This window comes from Balaenoptera physalus (assembly GCF_965194825.1).
Source record: "Balaenoptera physalus genome assembly, chromosome: 6".
NCBI lineage: Eukaryota > Metazoa > Chordata > Mammalia > Artiodactyla > Balaenopteridae > Balaenoptera > Balaenoptera physalus.
In genome coordinates this window covers 8,004,614-8,027,885 of record NC_138885.1, presented here as the reverse complement: position 1 = coordinate 8,027,885, position 23,272 = coordinate 8,004,614, and the positions used below count along the sequence as shown (strand labels likewise).

Below are 23,272 nucleotides of genomic sequence, written 5' to 3'. Positions count from 1 at the left end.
CCATGCACACCCTGAAAGAGCGAGAGAAGGGAGAGAGAGCTGGGCCGCGGTGGCCGCGGCTGACCTGGGAGGGGGTGGTCACGCTGATCTCAGGGACAAACGTGTCCTCAAACAGGCTGAGGATCTGCTCCTGCTTGACCTCCTTGGACGGGGTGTGTTTGGGAGGCGGAGGGACTGGTGGGCCTTTCCGGAGCTGGGGGTCAGCAGCAGGCGGGGGGCCGCACAGCAGAGCACGGGGGTCGGGGAGACAGACAGAGACAAAGCCACGTTAGTCACACCCCCGGCCACGGTCCCACCCGGCCACTGAGGAGGACGCAACAAGGAGAGCCACTGTTCCCCAAGATACGGACACCGAGACCACAGGGGCCCCCGGGAGGGGCCGAAGCAGGCGGTCGGAAACCCTGTACAGAGAGAGGGAAGGGCGGAGGGCGAGGGAGCGAAAGAAGAGAGAAGAGGAGAGAACAGGACAGAAAAGAAGGAAAGAAGGGCCTGCAGGGCCGCCAGGGGCTGCCATCGGAGGGTCTGGCTCTCACCGCCCTGGGGGGAGAGAAACAGGAGCTGAGAGAGAGCCGGGCGTCCAGCCCCCTGCCTCCGCTCCTGCACGCCCAGGCCCTCTGCCCACCCCAACCCCTGGAGGAGCTGCAGCCCAGCCTCTGGCCATCACCCCGGAGGCCAGCACACAGCCAGGGCCCCGCAGAGGGCCACACACCTGCCCACTCGGGGACCTCAGCAAGTCATCCCCCCCGGCCCAAGCCTGGGTTTCATCGCTTGTCAAGTTGGGGTGATAACAGCATCTGCCTTACAGGCTGGTTGTGAGGACGATGAATGAAAATACAGAAAGGCTGGCGCAGGGTCCGGCCCAGAGCAAGCGCTCGAGTTAAGTGCAGGCTCTCAACACCCTCTTAGCGTCGCTCTCCTAATCAGCTGTCGAGCGGGCCCACAACCGGGAGAGCTTTGGCCAGGAGCCGAAGGGCCAGGGGACAGCCTAGCAGGGCTCAGATGGTCCTGCCTGGTGGACCCCACCCCTCCTTTCTCCCTTTGCAGCTCCCGGGGACGCTGCAGAAACCTGGAGAAAACTGGCGGGGGGAGCGGGCTTCCCCCTCCCTCTCCCCTCACTGAGCCCCTCCTCTCGATGCCCCTTTCAGGGTCCCGCATGGCCCCCCGCAAGGAAGAAGGCAAGGAAGAGGGGGAGGCAGCCACCTGCGCAGATCTGGATGCTCCGGGGGCTGAGGGCCCTGGAGACTGTGTCTCGGGAGGAAAGGAAGATGGAGAAGGTCAAGCAGCCCAAAGGCCAGGGGAGAGGAGAGACGGGGACGCTACAGCAGGTGGGGGTGGGGGGGACACTTAAGGAGGAGACAGACGGTCACAGATGCCCCTGTGACCCTGGCAGGGGCCGGGGCCACGGAGGGGAGCCAGGGCCGGCAGGGATAGGGGACGGGGAAGGAGGGGAACGGCGGCAGAGCAAGAGGCAGAGGAAGCAAGGGAGGGGACAGGCCACCGAGACATGTGCCTACCTGAGACGGGGATTTGGGGAGGGCGGCCCCGGGGGTGGCCGCACCAGCCGGCTCGGGCTCGTGGTTGACTCTGATCTCGGGGGTGGCGGCAGGGGAGCCATCAGGCGGAGAGGGGCTCTTGTTCCCTTTCGCAGGGGCGTTGTCACTGCAGAGGCGAGACAAGAGAGGGGCCCGGATGGAGGGAGGCCGCGGCGTCCAGGAAGGAGTGTGCGTGTGACAGGGTGTGTGCACGTGCCAATGCCCTGGGGACCCGTGTGTGAAAATGTGCTTGCACGTTGTGTGTTCACGTAGATCCTGGGAAACTGAGGGTGCATATGTGTGTCCAGACTCACTGGAAAAACATGACGCCCACATGTGCACAAGTGTGGGTCCCCGTGCACCCACGTGTGAAACTGCACGTTCGTGTGCAGGAGGATGGGTGGAAACGAGGCGACACAGGCGTGAGCACTGGGAACGGGCAGGTGTCCGCAGCAGGGCCTGCCCTGGACACAGTGACAACCACACCCGGAGCTGAGGTCTGCGGGCCCCGACGGGGAGCAGGGCGGGACCCGGGAGCTGCCACCAGGGGCCAGCCAGCCTCCCTCAGGCCTCCACCACGTGCAGGGGCACCGAGCCCCACAGCAGGAGAAAGCCACACGTCCTAGAGGCAAAGTGAGTCTCACCCCACGTGTCAGGCAGCAGCCTCTGCGCTCAGGGCGGCCCCGCTCCTCAGCCTGAGCCCACGGGCCTCCAGGCCGGCTTGCCTGCCGTCCACCCCTCATGCCAGCACACAGCCAGCCCCGCTCCCCGGGCCCCGAGCCTTTGCTCCCACGGGTCCTCCCGGGGAACCTGGGCAACTGGCAGAGGCAACGGGCAGAGGGGGTAAATAGAGGTGGGGGGGTCTTCACAGCGGGGACGAGAGGGTGAGACCCCCAAGTCGAGTCTCAGTACCAACAAGGACAAACGGTGTGCACGGCCCGCTACTGGGTGCAAAATAAAAATCTATGTTGTACTTGCCTAAAGAAACTCTAGAACAGTGCTGACCGAGACCAGCCACCAGCTACAGGTGGCTGTTTAAATTAAACAAATTAAAAATTCAGCTCCTCAGTCACACTGGCTACATTTCCAGTGTCCATCAGACACATGAGGCAGGCGGCCACTGTGTTGGACCGGGCAGGTCTAGAAGGACAGACAGAAACTAGTGACCCCATCACCTGCCCGAGCATGACAGGGGGCCAGACAATGGCACAGAGGCGTGGGAGACTCGCTGGTTCCTTCTCACCTTTACTGAATGTGTTTTATGGGAACGTCTTTGCCTCCTTAAAGAATACACATACATCCAGTATATGTACACACGCACACACACACAGAACTCCTACAAGCCGCGGAGCTGCAGCAGCCCTCTCCCTGAGCCTCCCGGGCCTCCCTTCTGGCTGCAGCCTCCACTCCTGGTCGGGCCGCAGCCCAGGAGGAACGTGCGAAGGCGGTCTGCCCGCCCCCCGTTCCCACCGACACCCCTCTGCCCTCTGCCCCCCAATACGCACACCGCACACAGGAAGGCGAGTTAGGGGTTAGTGGCGCCCTCGGCAGGGCCAGGCGCATGCACAGGGGCCGGGGTGCTGGCCTCCGAGGGCCCCCCCACACAGCACTCACTGCCGGTACCTGTTCTTCTTTCTGCGCAGCCGGGAGAACAGTTTAGTTTTCTTTCTGTGGGGACGGGCGGGACGCGGAGGCCTTCATTTGGGGGAAATGCAGATGTGGGCCCGGCCTGTTCTCTTCCCTCATCGGCCGCCCCTCTGCTCAGAGGAGGGCTAAGGGCAGAAGCCCTCCTAACTCCCGGAGGCCGGGAAGAGGGCCCAGTCCTGCCCACGGCCCCCGCTGGCCTCCGCGTCCTGCCGGGCACCCTGAGGTGGTGCCCACAGAGCAAGCAGAAGAGGACGCTGCCCTGAAGCAGGACCCGGCGAGCAGCAAGAGGCTCAGGTCGGGACAGCGCTGGCCACCCGCCCGCCCGCCCTGCCCGGGGTCCAGCCACAGGAGCGCTGGCCACCCGCCCGCCCGCCCTGCCCGGGGTCCAGCCACAGGAGCTCTGCCACCCGCCCGCCCTGCCCGGGGTCCAGCCACAGGAGCTCTGCCACCCGCCCGCCCGCGCTGCCCGGGGTCCAGCCACAGGAGCTCTGCCACCCGCCCGCCCGCCCTGCCCGGGGTCCAGCCACAGGAGCTCTGCCACCCGCCCGCCCGCCCTGCCCGGGGTCCAGCCACAGGAGCTCTGCCACCCTCCTGCCCTGCCCGGGGTCCAGCCACAGGAGCTCTGCCACCCGCCCGCCCGCCCTGCCCGGGGTCCAGCCACAGGAGCTCTGCCACCCGCCCTGCCCTGCCTGGGGTCCAGCCACAGGAGCTCTGCCACCCACCCACCCGCGCTGCCCGGGGTCCAGCCACAGGAGCTCTGCCACCCGCCCGCCCTGCCCTGCCCGGGGTCCAGCCACAGGAGCTCTGCCACCCGCCCGCCCGCGCTGCCCGGGGTCCAGCCACAGGGGCTCTGCCGCCCGCCCGCCCGCCCTGCCCGGGGTCCAGCCACAGGGGCTCTGCCACCCGCCCGCCCTGCCCTGCCCGGGGTCCAGCCACAGGGGCTCTGCCACCCGCCCGCCCTGCCCTGCCCGGGGTCCAGCCACAGGAGCGCTGGCCACCCGCCCGCCCGCCCTGCCCGGGGTCCAGCCACAGGAGCTCTGCCACCCGCCTGCCCTGCCCTGCCCGGGGTCCAGCCACAGGAGCTCTGCCACCCGCCTGCCCTGCCCTGCCCGGGGTCCAGCCACAGGAGCTCTGCCACCCGCCCGCGCTGCCCGGGGTCCAGCCACAGGAGCTCTGCCACCCGCCCGCCCTGCCCTGCCCGGGGTCCAGCCACAGGAGCTCTGCCACCCGCCTGCCCTGCCCTGCCCGGGGTCCAGCCACAGGAGCTCTGCCACCCACCCGCCCGTGCTGCCCGGGGTCCAGCCACAGGAGCTCTGCCACCCGCCCGCCCTGCCTGGGGTCCAGCCACAGGAGCTCTGCCACCCGCCCGCCCTGCCCGGGGTCCAGCCACAGGAGCTCTGCCACTCGCCCGCCCTGCCCTGCCCGGGGTCCAGCCACAGGAGCTCTGCCACCCGCCCACCCTGCCCTGCCCAGGGTCCAGCCACAGGAGCTCTGCCACCCGCCCTGCCCTGCCTGCCCGGGGTCCAGCCACAGGAGCTCTGCCACCCGCCCACCCTGCCCTGCCCAGGGTCCAGCCACAGGAGCTCTGCCACCCGCCCTGCCCTGCCTGCCCAGGGTCCAGCCACAGGAGCTCTGGGGCCCAAGGACCGGGATCAGCGGGCCGGCGGGGGGCCCTGGGAGAGGTGGCATCCTGGCTGCCCACTTTGCTGCAAAGGAGGCTCACAAGCCCCCACAGCCCTTCCTCTCCCCTCAGACCAGCCCCTTCCCAAGGCGGCCTGGCCCCCGCTGCCTGCACTGCCCAGGGTGGCGGCGCCCTCCACCCTCCTCACCCACCCTGGACGCGCCACCATGACCTCCAGGCCAGGCGGTGACCTGGGAAACACGTTTTGGCCTTTATTGCCCCCAGGGCACCCTGTGGGCCGCTCCCTCCCTCACACGTACTGTGCTTTCAGGGGAGAAGAGGAACGGTGACATTTCACTGAATGTTGACTGCCCTCCTCCTCCTAGGGGACACCCCAATTACCCCAAGAACCAGACGCAATCACCCCGCCTTGTAGACGAGGAGGGCGAGGTGCCCCGCTGCTCTCCACGCTGTGCTGCAATGCACAGCAGCTCACGGACAGAAAGGAAGGGAGATCTCGGACTTGCTGTGGTTTCCCACGGGCCACAGCCGAGGGCCGGGTGTTTCCCCTCCTCCCTGGAGCTCTCCCCTCAGGAAGCAGGGCTCCCCTCCAGGCAGAGGGCAGGAACAAGGTCGTCCGTTCCGCCCCCCCCACATCGGGGACTTGGATAAGGTTGGGGCCACGCCCCCGCTCTACGAGGAGGCTCCCTTCCCGTTGGGCTGAATCATTTAGTCCCCGGGCCCAGCTGCAAAGCTGCACAGGCACCCTGACTGCTGCCCCTCAGATAGGGAAGCCAGGTCCAGGCAGGGGAGCTGCAGGCTGCCCGGGATAGCTCCTTCCCAGGTGGGACACGGCGTGGAGGAGCAGGGGCGCCCTCACCTGCTCCCCTGAGCACAGCGAGGCCAAGCCAGAAAGGACCCCGGCAAAGAGCCCAGCCCCGGACCACACCTCCCTCAGCCCCCAGCAGCCCTCTGTAGGGGCCGGGGGCGCGTCACTCACCTGGGCTGGGCCTTGATCGTGAAGGTGTTGCTCCCGTGCTGCTTCTCCAGGCTGACCAGCACATCGCTGAGGTTCTGGTTGAGCTGCAGGAGGGATGGCAAGCCGGCTGGGTGGGGGCCACCGAGCAGCCCCCTCTCTCCCTAGTGACATCCCTGCTTCTCTTCCTCCCGACCAGCCCCGCCCCTGTGCCCCTGCCCCAGCCAGGAGCAAGCTCTTCTCTCCCCATCACTGGGGGCAGGGAACCAGCACACCTGTCCCAGAAAACCCACAGGAAAAAAGGAGGAGGCAGTGGGCTGCCCTGCGAACAGCTACTGTTTCTGGGACCACCTTTTTCTTCTTCCTACTTACAGGCATTTCCCAAAAATGCCCCATAGGTACTGTTTTTATTTTTTTTCAATTGTTTTTGCAAATTAACTGTTGATCCTAATTGTTAAATCACTTGCCAAGATGCTTTCAGGCCACGTTACAACTGCCAGAGGTCTCACCAAAAGCCCAGGCAAGACGAGGGGTTTACCCCATGCACCTCGTGATTCTCTTTACTGAGCATACTTCCCTCTGCTTTAGCCACTAGGAAGCCCAGAGCTGAATTTTCCTCCCACTTTACATAAATGCTTTCTTCCCAAAACACCTCTCTCTGTTTTTTTAAATTTTTTTACAAGTTGTCTCAAATCTTTGAAGGGAAGAAGAAAAAGTAGGAAGGAAAGAGAAGGCCTACCAGGCAGGAAACCATACTGAGGGTGGCCACTCAGGACAGGCCCCAAGCTGGCAAAAGCCCTCCTCCTGCCCTGGGCCTGGAATGCCCCACAGTCACTTCATTCCTCTGGGCCCAGGAGACAAAGTCAGGTCCACCCATGGCACAGGGAGGGAGGGAGCTGCCAACGCCAGGTTTCTCCACCTCAGCTTTGCAGCTTAACTGCCAGTTTAATCAAAATGAAGACAACACAACATAGGAATTTTAGCTAATCCGACCCCTTCTTACGCCAGATTCTATAGATAGAGCAGACTTGTTTCAGTGTCTTAAGAAACATGAAAACACATTTTTTTAATTGGGAAAATTTTAGTAATTTATTTATTATCTGTCTACAAATTGGAAAACTGCCACCATTTTCTGACACTGAGCTCCCTGGGCCAAGGCTGCCTGAGAGCACGTTTCCAGTTTGAGGGTGGCGGGCTCCGCCCAGGCAAGGAGAATAGAACTGGGAGCAGGGAGGGGGCCGGGGCTGGACCCCTGGGGCCCACTCGCAGCCTCCCCAGAGCACCCAGCAGCTCCCACTGGGCCCTGACACTCTGTTCCTTGAGGACTGGGCCCTGACACTGTTTCTCAGGGGCCCAGAGGGTCCCTCTGTGGTCACCAGCATGTGTCCAACCCCAGCAGGGAAGAGGAAGCTCGGCCCACCCATGCCTCTGACCCTGGCCCTTGGCAGGTGGAGCACAGCCCAGGGGCACTACCTTACTCATCTCCTTGTGGAAGTTCTCCTCCAGGCCTGCGATGCTCTGAAACGTGTTGACATAGAAACCCACACGGCTGCAGCGGGGAGGGAAGAAGGGCCAGGTGAACTGCAGGTCAGGGTGGGCAGCCCAGGAGAGCCACACGGGCTGCTTCGCCTCCACCCTCACCGGACCCAGCCCTGGGAGGGCACGGAGCAGGGCAGGCAGAATGGCCATGCCGCCTCAGGAGGGGAGGGCGGCCGAGGCTCAGCCCGCCACCTCCCGCCCCTCACCTGTTCCACAGGGACGGCAGCTCCTCCTGCAGATCCACATTCATCTCCTCAAACACCTTCTGGGCTTTGATGAGCTCCTCCTCGGCCTGGGGGGCGGGATGGGTCATTCCCCTCTGCCGGGCCTCTGTCCCAGCCCACCCAGGCTAGGCCAGGCCCACCCCAAGACCCTGCCCCCCCCCCCCCCGCAATGCACAGGACCAGGGCTCGGGCAAGATGGAGGTTGAAGTGGATGTGGACGCCCGGGCAGACCTCCCCATGCAGCCCCTCGGGCCCCTGCAGCCAGGCCCGTCGGGGGCATTCCGGGCAGGGGCGGGCAGAGCAGCCATGGCCAAAGGGAGAACCCCCTCCCCACCCCCCCGCATCTGGCCCAGGTGCGCCAAGAAGGAGGTGAGGGGGCAGCACAGCCAAGAAGGCATGAGACAAGGGACAAAGGGGGCTGGGGCACAGGAAGGGGCAGAGGCCCCAGACCCAGCCAGCGGGGACCCTGCTCACTTCCAGGGGAACCTCTCTCAGGCGAGGAGTCCGCATGCCGCCCAGCTCTCTGGCCCCAGACCGCGCCAGCCCGGCCCCTCTGACTGTTCCTTCCCTCCTCTCCCAGGTCTGTCCCTACTCAGCCTCAACCACCAGCCTGACTTGGCCTCCCTGGGAGAGTCTTTCCTACCCTCTCCCGACCCCTCTCTCCTCTGTGACCCTTCCCGACCAGACTGAGGCCAGAGGCAGCAGATCGGACACGTCCACGAGAGGCAGGGGAGAGGCAGGGGAGGAGGGAGCCGGGCTGCTGGGCAGGGGGCCTGCACCCACTCCCAAGGCCTGGGGACCGGGCGCCGGCCGGGCGCCCTCCAGGCCTGCCCACACCCACCAGGCGGTGGCGCTAAGACCCCATCACAGAGCCCAAGAAAGGAGCTTGGCGAGGGCTGAGCCCAGGGTAGGGGTGAGTCACAGACCCCGGCCCCAGAAAGGGCTCGGCTAGCACATTCCGGAGGGCGCTGCAGGAAACAGTGATTCAGGGGGGTTGACTTGGATTCAGGCTCTGAGTCACAGCCCAGGAACGAACGTGGAGGCCCCGCCCAGGAGAAAACTCCCCTCCAGCAGCCTCACGTTCGAAGGCCAACTGGCTGGAACCGCCACACTGCCACAGAGCACACCCAAGCTGCCCCATCCAACTTGAGCCCCCCAGCTGTCCCACCCAGCTTCAGGCGCCAGCATCAGCCCGAGTCAGGGCCTACCCCCCGCTGTGCCGGGGCCAAGCCGTGGTGAATTTGGGGGTGGGATTTGGAGGGAAGAAGGGCCACCATGCTCCTGACTACATGACCTTCAGGTTGCTGGAACTTGCTAGAGTGAGCAAGAGCGCCTCGCCTCACTTTTTAAAATCTCATTTAAAAATTAAAGGGAGTCCACAGAAGACTAATAAAAACAAATATTATCCAAAAAAAAAATTAAAGGGAGAATAGGAAATAAAAGAAATGTCTCTAAGCATGCATGCCTCGGGCCCCTCCTGGAATGGGCCAGATCTGCAGTGCCCTCCAGGCCATGGGCCACATCATCCCTGCCTCAGTCCTCTGAGAATCCCAGTGCCTGATGGGGGGCTACTACCCACACTTCCAGCCTCTAGCACCTCGCACTGTCACGTGGGCCTCCCACCCAAGTACCCACAGGCCAGCTCAAGTCCCACATCCTCCAGGACCACCTTGACCGCCCCGGCTCCTGCAGCCACAGAGACCACCGCTCTGGTCCCCACGATGCTGGTCCTAACTCCCCAAATGGACAAGCCTAGCCAAGACGGTGGCAAACAGCACAGCGGCTCGTAGCTGTGCAGCAAGCGCTGTTCACACACCCAGCAATGCGGCAAAGGGCAGGGTGGCTCCGTTTTAGAGTTCCTAGAAGTCAGGGCCTGTGTCTTTTATTCCCTTTGAGTCACATTCCTCATATCCTGGCTCTTTCAGAAACACCAGGGGTGGCAGGAGGTGGGGGGAGAGCTGTCCATTGCTGGGGAGGCCCTGCAGCCCTGGTGGCTCCACTACACGCCGGCGGACATGGAGAGCAGTGGGAAAGCTCGCCATGCAGCAGGGCCCCGGGGCCCTACAGGCAGGTTTGGGGAGGCCCCAGCACACATGGAGAGCAGCTCGGAACCAGCCCAGGGGACGTCCGGAGCTGGCCGGCTCAGGAGAGCACAGACTCAGGAGGTGGCACTGTCTCCCCAAAGTCAAGTCAGCCAGCAGGGCAGCCCCGGGACCCCAAGTGCCCCAGCTCACTGCCAGCCAAAGGCCTGAAGGCTCCCCAGCCTCCAGCCAGGCGTGAGGCAGGGTGGGGCAGAAGGAGGAGAGGCTCAAAAGAAAACTGGATCCAAATGGGAATGTCAATTTGGCCGAAAGGCGAAACATCTGCAGTCCAACATGCAAAGATGAGATCCTGTGCCTTGGCCTCCCCCAGCGATCCTCCGGGGCCAATCCTCCAGGGCGGGGGCCTGGGGGCCCTCCAGCAGGATCCCCAGCCACACCCATCCCGGGAGCCCCAAAGCGGCCACGGCCACCACCCCAAGCCCCACAGTCTCCCAGGGGCTTCTCCCACAGGACAAAAATGTTCACCTGGCAACCGTGCCAAACCCGTCTCAGGGAAAATTATGCAGAAATCCTGGCTCTGGGTGAGTGGCCCCATTCCCCCTCCAGCCAGAAGTCCTGAACTCTACAGGCAGGACAGGCCACTCCAGCCCCTCGGCCCTCCTCCACCTCCTGCAGCAGGGGAGGACACGGGCCTGGTCCAAGACTCCCCCGGCCATTTCCCGCAGACCCTGGAGAGGTGAGGCTGTGAACAGCTCAGTGCCTCCAAAGTCGGCCCACAGCTTTGGCCTAAAAGACATCAGGCAGCAGTAGCCACAAGCCCACGCGGAGCCCAGAGTTCTCCATATCACAGGCATTCAATACGTGTGGGTTGAAGGTGAGGAAATCAGAGCGTGGCCCAGGTAAAAGGGGGCAGCTGCCCAGAGCGAAACCCCACCTCCTGGGTGGGGCCTCTGTCGCCTGCCCCCACCCCAGGACCACGAAGGGGTGCTACAGCCTGGTCAGTTTCAGCGGACTGAGAACCACGAGGCCACCTCTCCCAGGGCACTGCATCGTGGGCCTCGGCCACACTGTGCTCACCCAGGACCCGGCCCATTCCGAGGTGTTGCCAGGATAGTAGTTATCACTCACGACGACTTTCGTACAAAGAGCCTCCTCCAGGAAGCCCTCAGGGACCACTGTGATGTGGACTGTTTGCCCTCCATGAAATTCCCAAAGAGCCAATCCTCTCGGCTCCAGGTCTCAGCATCCCAGCCAGACCGAAGAGCCTTCCCAGCGTCCCTTCCAGGGGCACCATGGGGCCTACAGGTCCACTTACAAGGGTCACCGTGACTCTGGCCAGCTGTGGCAGGACCACCCACATGGAGCCCCGGGCCAGGGAGCCAAGATAATGACCCAGGGCTTGAGTCGGGTGAGCCCCAACTCAGGCACTAAGCGGCTCTGAGACCCTGGGCAGGAGACTCTGCCTCTCTGGGCAGGTTTGTCTCCTCTGTAAATTCAGGGCAACCTCACAGTTTCTTATGAAGCTTGAAGGACAATGCATTAAAGACACCACAGCCCTCCCCGCAAGAGCCCTCACAGAGGACAAAGGTTCCGAGGTTTTTCTGGGCTCCTGGAGGCTAGGATTTCAGTGTCGGTCCCAGGACGACCAGAGCCCCGGGCACCACGCAACAGAGGTGGGCCCATCCCAGGTCACCCAGAGCCCCCAGCCTCTGTCCGCTTCCTGCATTGGACCTCAGATCTCAGAAGCAGGAGCTCTCGCAGCAGAGACATATGAAAACAGCCCTGCCTCCCAACCCTGGAGGAGCCCTCCCCCGCTCCCCCCACCCACCCAGGGCGTCTGGGCAGATGGGCGCCCAGCACCACCCAGCACCAAGGACAGGACGACAAACCAGAAAGTGCCAGCACGTGCAAGGTTAGAAGCCAGTGTCACCTGATTTCGGAGCAGGTTAGTTTGAGCTACGAGATGAGCCTGCAGTTTGCCTTGGCACCACTGGGGGGCGGCTTTCTCAAGCAGCGAGACAGGCTGGGGGTGGGGAGGGGAGGTCAAGGTCAAGGCCAAGGAGCATAGAGAAACAGGAGGGAGGTGGGGAGAAAGAAACAGAGACACAGACATTAAACACCACGTCCAAACAGTCTCCAGTGCAGTGACAGACACCTGCCACCCTCCAGAGGGCCGGCCCCCCAGAGCAGGTAAAGGCCCCGAGGCTGAGAATTAAGGGGTGCCCCGAGCGGGGCGGAGAAGGGGGTGAACTCCAACTGCAAAGCAAAATGTGAGAATCGTTAGCAGGGGCAGAGGGGCTCAGCAAGCGCAGTCCTGCCCCGGGCTGGGCGGGGGGCTCCGCCCTCAGACCCTCACCTGGAGAGTGTGTGTGCAACCTTCACCCCACCCCCCACCCCCGGCTTGTTCCAGCTGTGTCAGGGTCGCCTGGGATCCGGTGAAGGAATTCCAGCCAGAGCACGCCAGGCCGGGAGGGGCTGGGCCAGTGAAACCCAAGCCAGGCCTGTTCTCATCCTGGAAAGCAGCCTCAGAGCAGGCGGAGGGGCCAGGGGCCAGGGCGGCACTACGGGATGGGCCAGGAGGGGGGCCTCACCCAGGGACCCACAAAAGCCTCTCACTCAGGCCCTGGGCCCAGCGCCGTCCCCACCCCAGCTCTTCGGCCAGAACGACCAACCGGGACTAGTCCCCAGCCGTGAAGCCATCTGGCAAGGGCGTTGAAGATGCCCGCAGGCCAGGGCGCAGTGACAAACAAGCCTGCAAAGGGTGCGGTGAACGCAGCACAGGAAGACGGCTCCCCGGGGTTGGGGTTGGGGTACCTGGGACCCCTGCGGCCCTGCTGCCCCTCCCTGGAGACTCCCCGGCAGCACCCAACACCCCCAGCCTTACCTTAGCAATTTTGGCTTCATCCTTCTTTTTGGCCGTTTGGAGGGACTCGTAATGGTGCCGGGCACTGTCGAAGTCCACCAGCTTCCGCCCGCGCTTGGCGATGCGTGACTGGGGGACAGAGGAGGAGGGGGCTGAACAGGGCCTGGCGCCCACGCTGACATGCTGACCCGGGGAAACTGGGTCACGGGCACGGTGACCCAGATGCACCCGGAGGGCTCAGGGCAGCCGACTGCAGGCTCAAGTCCGTCTAACACGTGCCTGAGACTGTCTCTCGGACGTTTCTGGTGGCCAAGAGCTCACCCTTCGAGGCAGTCCGTGCCCTCTGCGGTGCTTTCTCATATGGAGGTCCTCGCAACAGTGAACCGTTTTTGTCAGTTCCTGCCAGCCGTGTCCGATGAGCCTCTCCTCCCTTGGCCCTCAGCTCCTTAAAGAGGCCTCCTGGGCCTCGGGCTTCTCTCCCCCTGGGCCACCACCACCTGCCTCCCTCCTACTCTCCCCGTAAGGCACCTTTGGGAGCCTGAGGCATCTGCACTGGGTGGCCGAGGGGGCCAGCGTGGAGTGGGACCCCCGCACCCAACCACCCAGGGGATCGGGTCCAGCACTACGGTCACCACCTGAGCTCCACACAACTCTGCTTTCACGTCCGGAGTACCTGCGGTCCCAGTCACCTCGGCGGAGATCCTGGCCCACTGACGGGTCCTAACTCACCCGGGCCCAGCAAAGGCAGCTGGCTTTTTGAACACGCGAAGTCGCACAAATACACCCAGGGAAGAGGCGACACGCACAACTATACACGCCTTCCCTTCCAAGCACACAGAGCCTAGCACAGGGCACACATGCCCAGGCCCTCCAGCCCCTTAGTACACCTCATCAACCCTGCAGGCACTCCACAGGGACACGGCCACACACTTACATGCCCCGTGCGGTCTCTTTCCATAGTCTGGAGACCCAAAGGTACAGGGCTTCCAGCTCAGAAAGGCCCAGCTCTGGGGGCTGGCAGGCTGGTCTCAGAGGGAGCAGCCCTGTGTCAGGCGAGGCGGGAGGCCTGCCTTCAGCCCCGGGCTGCCCTCTCCCCCGCCCCGGCACCCCCGTCCCTCTCTCCCTCCCCAGCTCCCCGACACAGGCTGCCAGGCCGAAGCAGGGTGGACAGGCCAAGCGCCTCTCACCTTGATGTCAGGGAACTGGCCCAGGTACGTGTCCATGGTCAGCAGCGCCTGGTCCACCAGCTTCTGGTGGTAATCCACCCAGAGCAGGTCATTGTTCTGCAGGAGGCAAGAGCACAGCAGTGTGCACCGGGGGAGCTGGCCCACAGCCGGCCCGGCTCTCACCTCCCAGGGGCCCGGGGGCCAGCTCGGCCCCGTCGCTTCCCGGCTGGGCAGCTCCTCAGAGCCTCAGCCTCCTCGTCTGTAAAATGGGGTCACACCTCCTGCCTTTTCACAAGGTGACCACGAGGATCAGATAAGCCCGGGGCTGGTGGGGCCGGGGAGGGAGGCTTCCTGAGCCAGGAGACACAACACAGAGAGGAGAGGTGCCTCAGGATCTCATCAGGAAACCCGTCTCAGCACGAGGGCTGTCAGAGGAGAAAATGGACCCTGAGAGAGGGAGGTGGACTTGCCCAAGAGCACACAGCATGTGGGGACCAGTAGGGTGCGACGGGCAGCCAGCTGAGGTCAGAAGGGCCCTTGGGGAAGGGCCGAGGCCACCGGTCCCACACTCACCTCAGCAATCTTGTTCGCCTCATCCCTGCCAGGCCAGTCAGGCTCGTACACCTCCTGCAGGCACTCGTTCAGCTTCTTGGAGGCCTCATGCATGGCTGTGGGGCAGAAGGGCCATGCTGCAGCCAGGGCCATTTGGACCCCTGATTGGGGGGTGGGGAGTTTACCCTTGCCCCACCCCTGAAGTCCCAGGAGGTAGGTGGACATCCCTGACTGCTGCCCCTTCCCAGCTCTGCGCCCATCAGCTCCACATGGGGCGGGCCCCCTCTCTGCGTCCCAGGAGGCCCACCCATCCAGGCCAGGTCTGCCCCTTACCTTTGACTGAGGCCAGGTAGGTCCGGAGATCCTTCTGCAGCCGGGTGCCCTCCGTCTGCAAAGAGGCAGACGAGAAGAAGGTGAGGGCCTGCGGCACAGCCCACACCTGCCCTCTGCCTCCTGCACCTCATGGACACCCGCCACGGATGGGCTGTCCACGGCAAGGCACTGGGGGCCTACAGGATACCAGATAGGAAAACGCCCCACGCCAGGGCATGGCAGCTATCACCTCTCTGGCCACTGACACACTGAGCTCCCTCTCAGGAGCCCTGTGCCCGAAGGAACAGTCACCCAAGGGTGTCCGCACCTTCTCTCTCAGACACTATTCTCAGCCCTGTGAGGAAGGCAAGAAGACAGAGACCCCTCCACCCTGGACGAGACACTGGAGCACGGCCGAAGGCCACACACACGCACAGCCCAGGTGTAGGATGGGACCAGCGTGTGGCAGGCCTGCCCTCGGGTAACCATGAACCAGGCGACCAACAAGCCGAGGAACACGACCGGGGGTACAGGAACCACCCAGCACCTTGTCCTGAAAGCTTAGGTGGTCGGTGCCTGAGGCCAGCGGACTCCCACTGCATCCCACCAGGGTCAGGAGGGTTCTGATGGGGAGAGGAGAGGTCCGGAAGGGGAGGCCTTTGGAAGGAGTGCAGAGAAGTGTGGGGGTCATGTCCAGGCCTCTCGGGACACTGGCCCAGCTGAGAGGGAAGATGGAGGAGGAAAGGGAGATGAAGGAGAATGCACCAGGGAGTGAAGCACCCTGAGCTGGGAGGGCAGCTCCCGGGGCTTCCTGGCACAGCAGGCAGGGCCAGCAGAGAGGGTGGAACCACAGGCACAGCGTCAACTCCCTCTGGCCATCAGCACCACAGAGGGCAGGAGCAGGAAAGCTGAGCTCCAGGTGCGAGGAGGGGTGAGCAGGCTGAGGCCAGCGGGGAAGGTCTGAGACCACCGCCAGGGAGATGCTGAAGTTTTCAGAAGCCGTGTGGAAAGGGGGAGAAAGCACACATAGGCTTTGGGGCCGTGAAGACCCGGCTCTGTCCCTTACCAGACACGTAGCCTCTCTCAGCCTCGGTCTCCTTGCCTGTCAGCTGGGTCGAATGACCCCAGCCTGGGAGACCACAAGCAAATGTGCGTCGAGTGCCTGCAGGGGCGCCTGGCACATCACAGGCCTTCAGGGAAATGGCTTAAGCGAGCTGGGCAGGGCCCGAGGTCGTGAAGGCCAGCCAGACTCAGGAAGTGGGCTGTACACTGAGGACGATGACGGGAGACCCAGGGGGACACAGGAGACCGGGGCCTCTGGAGGGCCGTGAACGGCACAGCGCGAGGCTGACCTCCTGGGCTCTCCCTACCCTGACACCAGCCTCCGCCTCAGTGACACCTTGTTTTGAAGTCCCTCCCCCTGGTGGAGGGTTAGATAGATGACAGCATCGAGCCACAGTCCCAGGAGACCTGTGCCCCTCCAGAGCTCCACCCGGCCAGCCTGGAGCTCCCGCAGGAGACGGAAGGTGGTGGTCCACCCCTGCAGGTCAAGCCTCCAGCCGAGGGCAGGCAGGGACCCAGCCCCCCTGCACAGGCTCACCCCCAGCACCCTCAAACCTCTCCTGTCCCCCTGCAAACAGGCCCCCCTCTTTACAGCCAGAGCCCTTTCCTCCTGCCCTGGTGTCCTCAGAGCTCCGGGCAGCAGCTGCTCAGTGGGGCCGGCACTTTCCACACACCAGCTCTCAACACCACTGTTTCCACCTAATGAAGAGGAAACTGAGAGGTTGCATGACTTGCCCAGGGTCACACAGGCTCTCCCAGTGCCGGCAAGAACCTCCAAGACCTGGCCACTCAGGCCCCAGTTTGCTGAATGGGTCACGAAGGGGCCGGAACAGGCAGCTGCCTACTCGTTATGACGAATGCCTCCATGGGACAGCAGAGACACCGTGCAAGTAGGGTTTCAGCACATCACATTTAAAAAAAGGAAACCCTCTCCAAAACTCCTTCAGTGGAGTTTTGGAGTATAAAACCCTGGCCTCACATAATTCTTAGAAACATCCAAGTTTGAGGTGTGCTGATTAAAGATTAAAGTACGAAACAAAAAGCCAATCCACAAGCATTCAAACCTCTCTGGAATTCCCTCAGGGATCGCATGTGGACCCCACGGGACTGGGGGACAAGGAAGGGTCCACCCCATTCCTGATGCAGCCTTCCCAGTCTTCACAATTCAGTGCTTTGGTGGTAGAGATGAAGATTTAAGTATGTTTGTGATGTGATGTCATTGTGTTCATCTGATGTCACAGAATCTTCCAGACCCAGCTTAGCCTCCATCATCTCACTCCCCTCCCCACCGTCCCCCAGCGTCTGTCTCCAATGCCCCCTGAGAAAGGGGTCGCCCGTGGGGTGGGTTGCCACGCTTGCCCAGGCTTCAGGCCCAGGCTTCAGGCCGTACCAGGGCCCCTTGTGCTTCCCAAACAAGGCCACGCTGTGAGCAGGCACGCTGGGTACAGATGTGCAAGGCCCGCCCTGTGCCAACTGCAGCTGGTCCCAGGGTCGATGCCCCCCACCCCGGGGCCCCCAGCCAGCTGCCTCCTCAGGCGGGCGCCCAAGCCAGCTCCCCTCCACACTGGCTCTGAGAAACAACTCTCCGGAGGCTCCTGGGCTCTGACAAACGCCTTGCAGAGCAGCTGGGGGAAGGATAAAGTTCTGGAGCCACTGCCCCTCAGCCTGCTCTCCTGGCTCCGGACTTGGCAGTCTAGGAAGGGCACCACAGCCTGGGACCAACGGCAGGTGCGGCTCCATGGGGCGGCCAGCAGGCAGCCCATGTTCCCCCGAACCTCCCTCCAAAGGCTATCCCTGCCTCCCTGACATCAGCCCCCATCTTCCCAGGGAATCCAGGGGGCAGGGAAGTCCTCCCCTGCATGGACCTCTCTGGCTCCAGCTGACTCTTGCCCCTCTGCAATCAATGCCAGAGGATCTTCAAACGACAGATAGCCAGCGATGCCCCCTTGGAGCAGAGCCCTGGGTGCATCCTGGGGGATGAGAAGGAATCAGACCTGCCCCACCTCAGTGACAGATAAACAGCAACGATGAGCCCTGGGGTGCAAGGTCCAGGTGGCTCCTAGGAGGAAGAGCTTGGGCCACCTGGAGGACCCAGGATGGCTTCCGGGAGGGCCTGAGCTGGGTCTGAAGCACTCAGGTGGGTGGGAGTGTGAGCGGGCCCTCCAGGGTTCCACAGTGCAGGGACGGGTCGCGGGGGCAGGGACGCTGCAACTAACACTGAGCAGGCCCAGAGGAGCTGTGTCAACTGGGTCCCTGTGAGAGCAGGTGACAGCAAGGCGACCGGCACCCTCTCCTAGGACCCACCCCCATAGGAAGGGGTGGGAGAGTCACTTCCTTGAAGCCCAAACTCCCTGCCATCCTGAACTCAACTAGGGCTGGCCCACTAGGCCTGGTGTTCCCAGGTGAAGAGCAGGGCTCCCTGTGCTCAAGCTTCACCTGGCCTTTCCCAAGCCCCCCCGCCCCCGGCCAAGCCCTGCAGCTCCCTGAATTCACTCCCCTGAGAATAGTGACCCTCACACCTTTGTAAATCCTGAACCCCACCCCCACGTCCTAGTCATCTCCACACACCAATCAAATCCAGAACTGCCCAGCTGCCCTAACTCCTAAGGGAGGGTTACCCCAAGCCTCAAACGAGACCTCAAATTTGCCCACCCTGCTTCCACCCTTGGCCCCTGAGAAGCCGACCACCCCACCCAGCCTGAGGGCAGAGCACCAGCTCAAATGACCGCCCATGTCCACAGCCAGGGAGCCACCAGCACTGGCTATCTTTAGCCCTGGCCTCACTCCCCAGCCCCTCTGGGCAAAGATCAGTGAGTGACTCCTTGCCCAGAGCCAGGGACCCAGAGGGGACTTCAGAGTTCTTGTTCAAACCTCTATTTTGCAAGTGAGAAATCTGAGGCCCAAGGGGCAAGGGCTCACACAGAGCCACACAGCCAGTAGATGTCTCTGTTCTGGGCCTTGAAACATTACTGGCCTGGGGGACAAGCAGCCATGGGGGCTCCCAACCCTGCTCTGGGAAACCCCTCAGTTCAGCTTCTCTGGCAGATGAGGGTAGACTTGGTCCTGGGCCCTTTCCCAGCTGGCACCCCGGCCCTCCCCCAGCAGGCTCCCCGGCCCACTATTTGCTCTGCAGCCCTCTCTCCCAGCATGCTCCCAGCCCCCTCCCAGCTGTTCCTTTCCTTCTCCCAGCCTGCTCCCGGCTCTATCCCAGCATGCACCCCTACCCTCTTTCAGCTGCTCCCCTGCCCTCTCCCAGCTGCTCCCCTGCCCTCTCCCAGCTGCTCCCCTGCCCTCTCCCAGCATGCACCCCAGCCCTCCCCCAGCAGGCTCCCCGGCCCACTATTTGCTCTGCAGCCCTCTCTCCCAGCATGCTCCCAGCCCCCTCCCAGCTGTTCCCTTCCTTCTCCCAGCATGCACCCGGCTCTTTCCCAGCGTGCACCCCTACCCTCTTTCAGCTGCTCCCCTGCCCTCTCCCAGCATGCACCCTTGCCCTCTCCCAGCATGCTCCCTGGCCCTCTCCCAGCAGGCTCCCCGGCACTATCCCAGCTGCACCCCTGCCCTCTCCCAGCATGTACCCCTGCCCTCTCCCAGCATGCTCTTTGGCCCTCTCCCAGCTGCTCCCCTGCCCTCTCCCAGCTGCACCCCTGCCCTCTCCCAGCTGCTCCCCTGCCCTCTCCCAACATGCACCCCTGCCCTCTCCCAGCATGTTCTTTGGCCCTCTCCCAGCTGCACCCCTGCCCTCTCCCAGCATGCACCCCTACCCTCTCCCAGCTGCTCCCCTGCCCTCTCCCAGCATGCACCCCTGCCCTCTCCCAGCATGCTCCCCTGCCCTCTCCCAGCTGCACCCCTGCCCTCTCCCAGCTGCTCCCCTGCCCTCTCCCAGCATGCTCCCGGCCCTCTCCCAGCATGCTCTTTGGCCCTCTCCCAGCTGCACCCCTGCCCTCTCCCAGCATGCACCCCTGCCCTCTCCCAGCTGCTCTCCTGCCCTCTCCCAGCATGCTCCCGGCTCTCTCCCAGCATGCACCCCTGCCCTCTCCCAGCATGCTCTTCGACCTTCTCCCAGCATGCACCTTTGCCCTCTCCCAGCTGCTCCCTTGCCCTCTCCCAGCATGCTCCCGGCCCTCTCCCAGCATGCACCCCTGCCCTCTCCCAGCATGCTCTTCAGCCCTCTCCCAGCTGCTCCCAGCCCCTGGCCAGTGGGCTGTCAGAGTTTTCCACAGGAGGCCCCTTCCCCCAGAGGTTCCATTCCAGCCGCAGAGGCTCTGGGGGGTACCTTCCGTGATTTCTGAGGCATCAGATGTGGACAAGGAGTAGGAAGAGGCCTGGGCCCTCCCAACCCCCAGTCTAGGCCCACCTGGCCCCTTTCCCAGCAGAGCTTAGACCCTGACCTCACTCCCCACAGCCATGCCCATTCCTGTGGCCTCCTCTGGCCCCCATCCCCATCTGTCACTCACTGGGGCTGGTCTGCAGAAGCCACGGAGCCGTGGCCCAGCTCTCTCCCCCTGCTTCCTTGGCCCTGCCCAGTGAGGGGAGACTTGCCAGGGTCATTTCATTCCCCTCTTCTACTATGCTCAGACACAGCCACCAAAGTAGCTTATTCTAGACTTAGCAGACCTGAGCGGGGAAGGTCTCAGGTACAACCCATCAGGGTATTCAGAGACCTCTGGTCAGGAAGTCCTCCCTTGGATCTAACCACTGCCCCCAGGCTGCCAACATAATTAAGGCCCTCCTGTCACCGGCCCCTGGCCTGTAAAAGGAATTGCTAAGGATGCCCTTCAAGTCCCTTGCAGTTTTTGGAATCAGACAAGTATGGGTCTGAATCCACTCCCAAAGCTGGATGGCCTTGGGCAAATCACCCAACTTCTCTGAGCCTCAACTGCTTCATCTGTGAAAGGGGCACAGTGACACCAGCTGCCTTACAGGGTTGCTACAGGCACCCACAAGCCATCTACAAATGGCCGGGCCTGGAGCTTGCCACTCAACCAGGCACGGTCGACACTCAGCCGGTGCCCAAATCAAAGCCAGTCTGCTCTGCTACCACATTAAACCCTGCAGATACCACTCTCCTCACAAGAAGCTTCTAGAGATCCCACTTGCCTTGACATTGAAGGTCTCCCAGAGCCTGGGCACAATCTAATGCCAGCTCCCACCCCAACCTTAAGTGCTACCAAGGACCTAAGGTATACCCCTGCCCCTCCTTCCTCTCCCCCGCCACGGTCCACACCCAGTGCCGGTGCTTCCTCTTCCAAGAAGTCTTCCATGACCTCGCCAGCCCACACTGATCCTCTTCTCAAGTTCCCCTAGCCCACAAATTCAACTCTTGACATTTTCCACCTGGCAGCCACAGTTCCATTTTCACAGGCTCCCTAAGGCCAAGGGCCACCCACACTCACCAGCTGCTTGTTGAAATTCTGGACACACTGTTCAAACTGCTCATCCTTGGTCTCATCCGCCTTCCCCAGCTTCTGGAGGACCTGCCAAGGCAGAGGGAGAAAGAAAGTGTGTTACTCTGAGAAGGGAAGTAGCCAAACCAAGAAGGCCCCGTCACCAATACCGCAGACCCCTCCCCACCCCAGCCAGGGTCTGGGAGGCCCATGGCCAGTATTCACCCATCCCAGGGCACCGGGACCATCAGAGGTCTTGTGGTGCTGTGACCCCCAAGCGCAGGACTGAGACCCTCTTCATCCTCTACACAGGGCTCACCCATCAGTCAAGAGGAGGCACTTAGGACAGACTTGCTGTAGCAACCGAAACAGCAGTATGAGGGGTCGGGCGCCCCTCCTAGCTGACCTTACAACTGCACCCCGGGGTGCTCCATCCCCACCCCGGCAGCTGAACATGAGGGGACCAGTAGGGGCAGCCCCACCTCCCCACATGACTCCTTTTCCTGGGCCCAAGGCTCATAAATACCAGAGGGAGGGGCAGGGAAGTGACCACCCTAGGACCAGGAGGGCAGGGAGGGCTGGCTGGGCGTCAGGCTCCTGCCATCCCTAGGAGTCAGCTCCCAATCTGACTAGAGTTTCAGCTGTGACCCATTCTAGCCCATATCTAGACTCCCTCCCACCCCTGGCACTGACACCGGCACACGTGCATTCACACACACAGGCACACAAGGGCACACACACGTGGGCTCACAGCCACACACTCTACTCCCCAGATCCCAGAGGCAGACTCGCCCCTCTGCGAGTCACAGCTGTCCCTTCTCAGCTGTGTCAGCAGAGAGGACATTGAGGACACAGATGGGGAGATAGGTGGGTAAAGAGAGAGAGAGAAAGAGAGAGAGACCCAAGGCCGGGAGAGGGGGAAAGATCTAGAAAAAGAGGGAGCTGGACCAGGAGCCTGAGAGGAAGCCCTGGCCAGAAAGGCTGGCCCACCAGGTTCTCCCGGACTCCCCTCTCCCAGCCCCTGCTCCCTCCAATCCCAGAGTTCTCTGTGGGCAGAGAGAGAGAGAGAAAATAGAGGAGCAAGGAAGGGTGAGGGCAATGGGAAGACAGCAGAGAAAAACATGAGATGGGGGTACAGAAAGGGGATACTGAGGCAGACAGGAGGCGGGGTGTGCAGGGGGAGAGGGAGGTAAAGACTCCCCTCCACAGGCCTGGGCAGGCAAACAAAAAGGACAACACCGAGATGGTCGGCAGAGACGGCGGCCAAAACCCAACAAGAATAACAACTAAGCAGGTGGTAGTGGGTGAGGGTGGCAGGTGGAGGAGACAAACAGGTGGGCCCCTGGCAGGGATGAGTACCAGATGGGGCTGGAATGCCCCAGAACAGAGCCTGGACCCTTCCCACCCCTGACTGACCCTAGGATGGCCTGTGCTGCCCCACTCCCCCCTCCGCCAGCTGCCCAGGAGCCAGGGCGAGGCCAGTCAGCTCTCAGACGCTCTCTCTCATCATGTAATGCATTCGGCCATCTCTTGCCAAACACCCGCTCTGTGCCCAGCCCTGTTCATCTCTGCTGGGGCAGCAAATCAATCAAACGTGTGTCCAGTCCCAAGAGAGAGGGAGGTACACGAGCCTGCGGGAGCCCAGGATGGATATCCTATCCAGGCCGGGCAATCAAGGAAGACTTCCCGGGGGAAGTGGCAGCTCAGACAGAGGGGAGAGCTTGCAGCAAAGGCAAGGAGGACCAGAAAGATGAGGTCCGTTACCAGGGAATTTCAAGTCGCTCAAGATGACTAGAGGTCGCAAAGGATGGAGAGGAAAGGTGAGAGTGGCGGGTGCGGGGGCAGCGGCGCACTGGGGAGCAGCCGCCAACAGCTTTGTGCTACAACAGTCAGGACGCTCCATGGGCGAAGTGCAGCTGGATGCCAAGGGCTGACACCGAACTGAGAGGAGAAAAGCAAAACCACGAGCAGGAAAACGGGCACTTTGGGACTTCCCTGGCAGTCCCGTGGTTAAGACTCCACACTTCCAATGCATGGGGGCGGGGCGCAGGTTCGATCCCCGGTCAGGGAACTAAGATCCCACATGCCGCACAACGTGGCCAAGAAAAGATTTTTAAAAAGAAGAAGGAAGTAAAGGAAAGAAAACGGGCACTTCCCTCAATCCACAGGCTCCCCATTCCCCGGGCAGCCACATCCGGCTGGCCCCGTGGGAACAGGGCGGAGCTGCGGGGATGCCCAGCCCCCTCGACACTACTCAGCCATCAACGCCCACCCCACAGCCCTGCCACCTCCAGAGAGAGGAAGAACCTGCAGGTGGGAAAGAACCTGCAGGAGTCAGCAGGGGCCACTGGA

General features: G+C 62.8%; 1 protein-coding gene across 19 annotated transcripts in view; it reads right to left on the bottom strand.

The window, feature by feature from the left end:
* BIN1 (bridging integrator 1) overlaps positions 1-23,272 on the bottom strand; it is a 58,723-nt gene that overhangs the window by 8,673 nt on the left and 26,778 nt on the right. For 3 of the 19 annotated variants that reach the window (XM_082465877.1, XM_082465894.1, XM_082465892.1), the window contains exons 2-13: positions 20,930-21,010; positions 14,496-14,550; positions 14,184-14,278; positions 13,632-13,727; positions 12,466-12,573; positions 11,512-11,604; positions 7,522-7,607; positions 7,250-7,325; positions 5,801-5,883; positions 3,156-3,227; positions 1,515-1,659; positions 65-193 (exon numbers count right to left, since the gene is read on the bottom strand). In XM_082465877.1, the coding sequence (XP_082322003.1) occupies positions 65-193; positions 1,515-1,659; positions 3,156-3,227; positions 5,801-5,883; positions 7,250-7,325; positions 7,522-7,607; positions 11,512-11,604; positions 12,466-12,573; positions 13,632-13,727; positions 14,184-14,278; positions 14,496-14,550; positions 20,930-21,010 (1,119 nt within the window). The remainder of the gene's footprint in view (positions 1-64; positions 194-1,514; positions 1,660-3,155; positions 3,228-5,800; positions 5,884-7,249; positions 7,326-7,521; positions 7,608-11,511; positions 11,605-12,465; positions 12,574-13,631; positions 13,728-14,183; positions 14,279-14,495; positions 14,551-20,929; positions 21,011-23,272) is intronic. The other 16 variants (XM_082465893.1, XM_082465878.1, XM_082465883.1 and 13 more) reach the window with 9 other exon arrangements.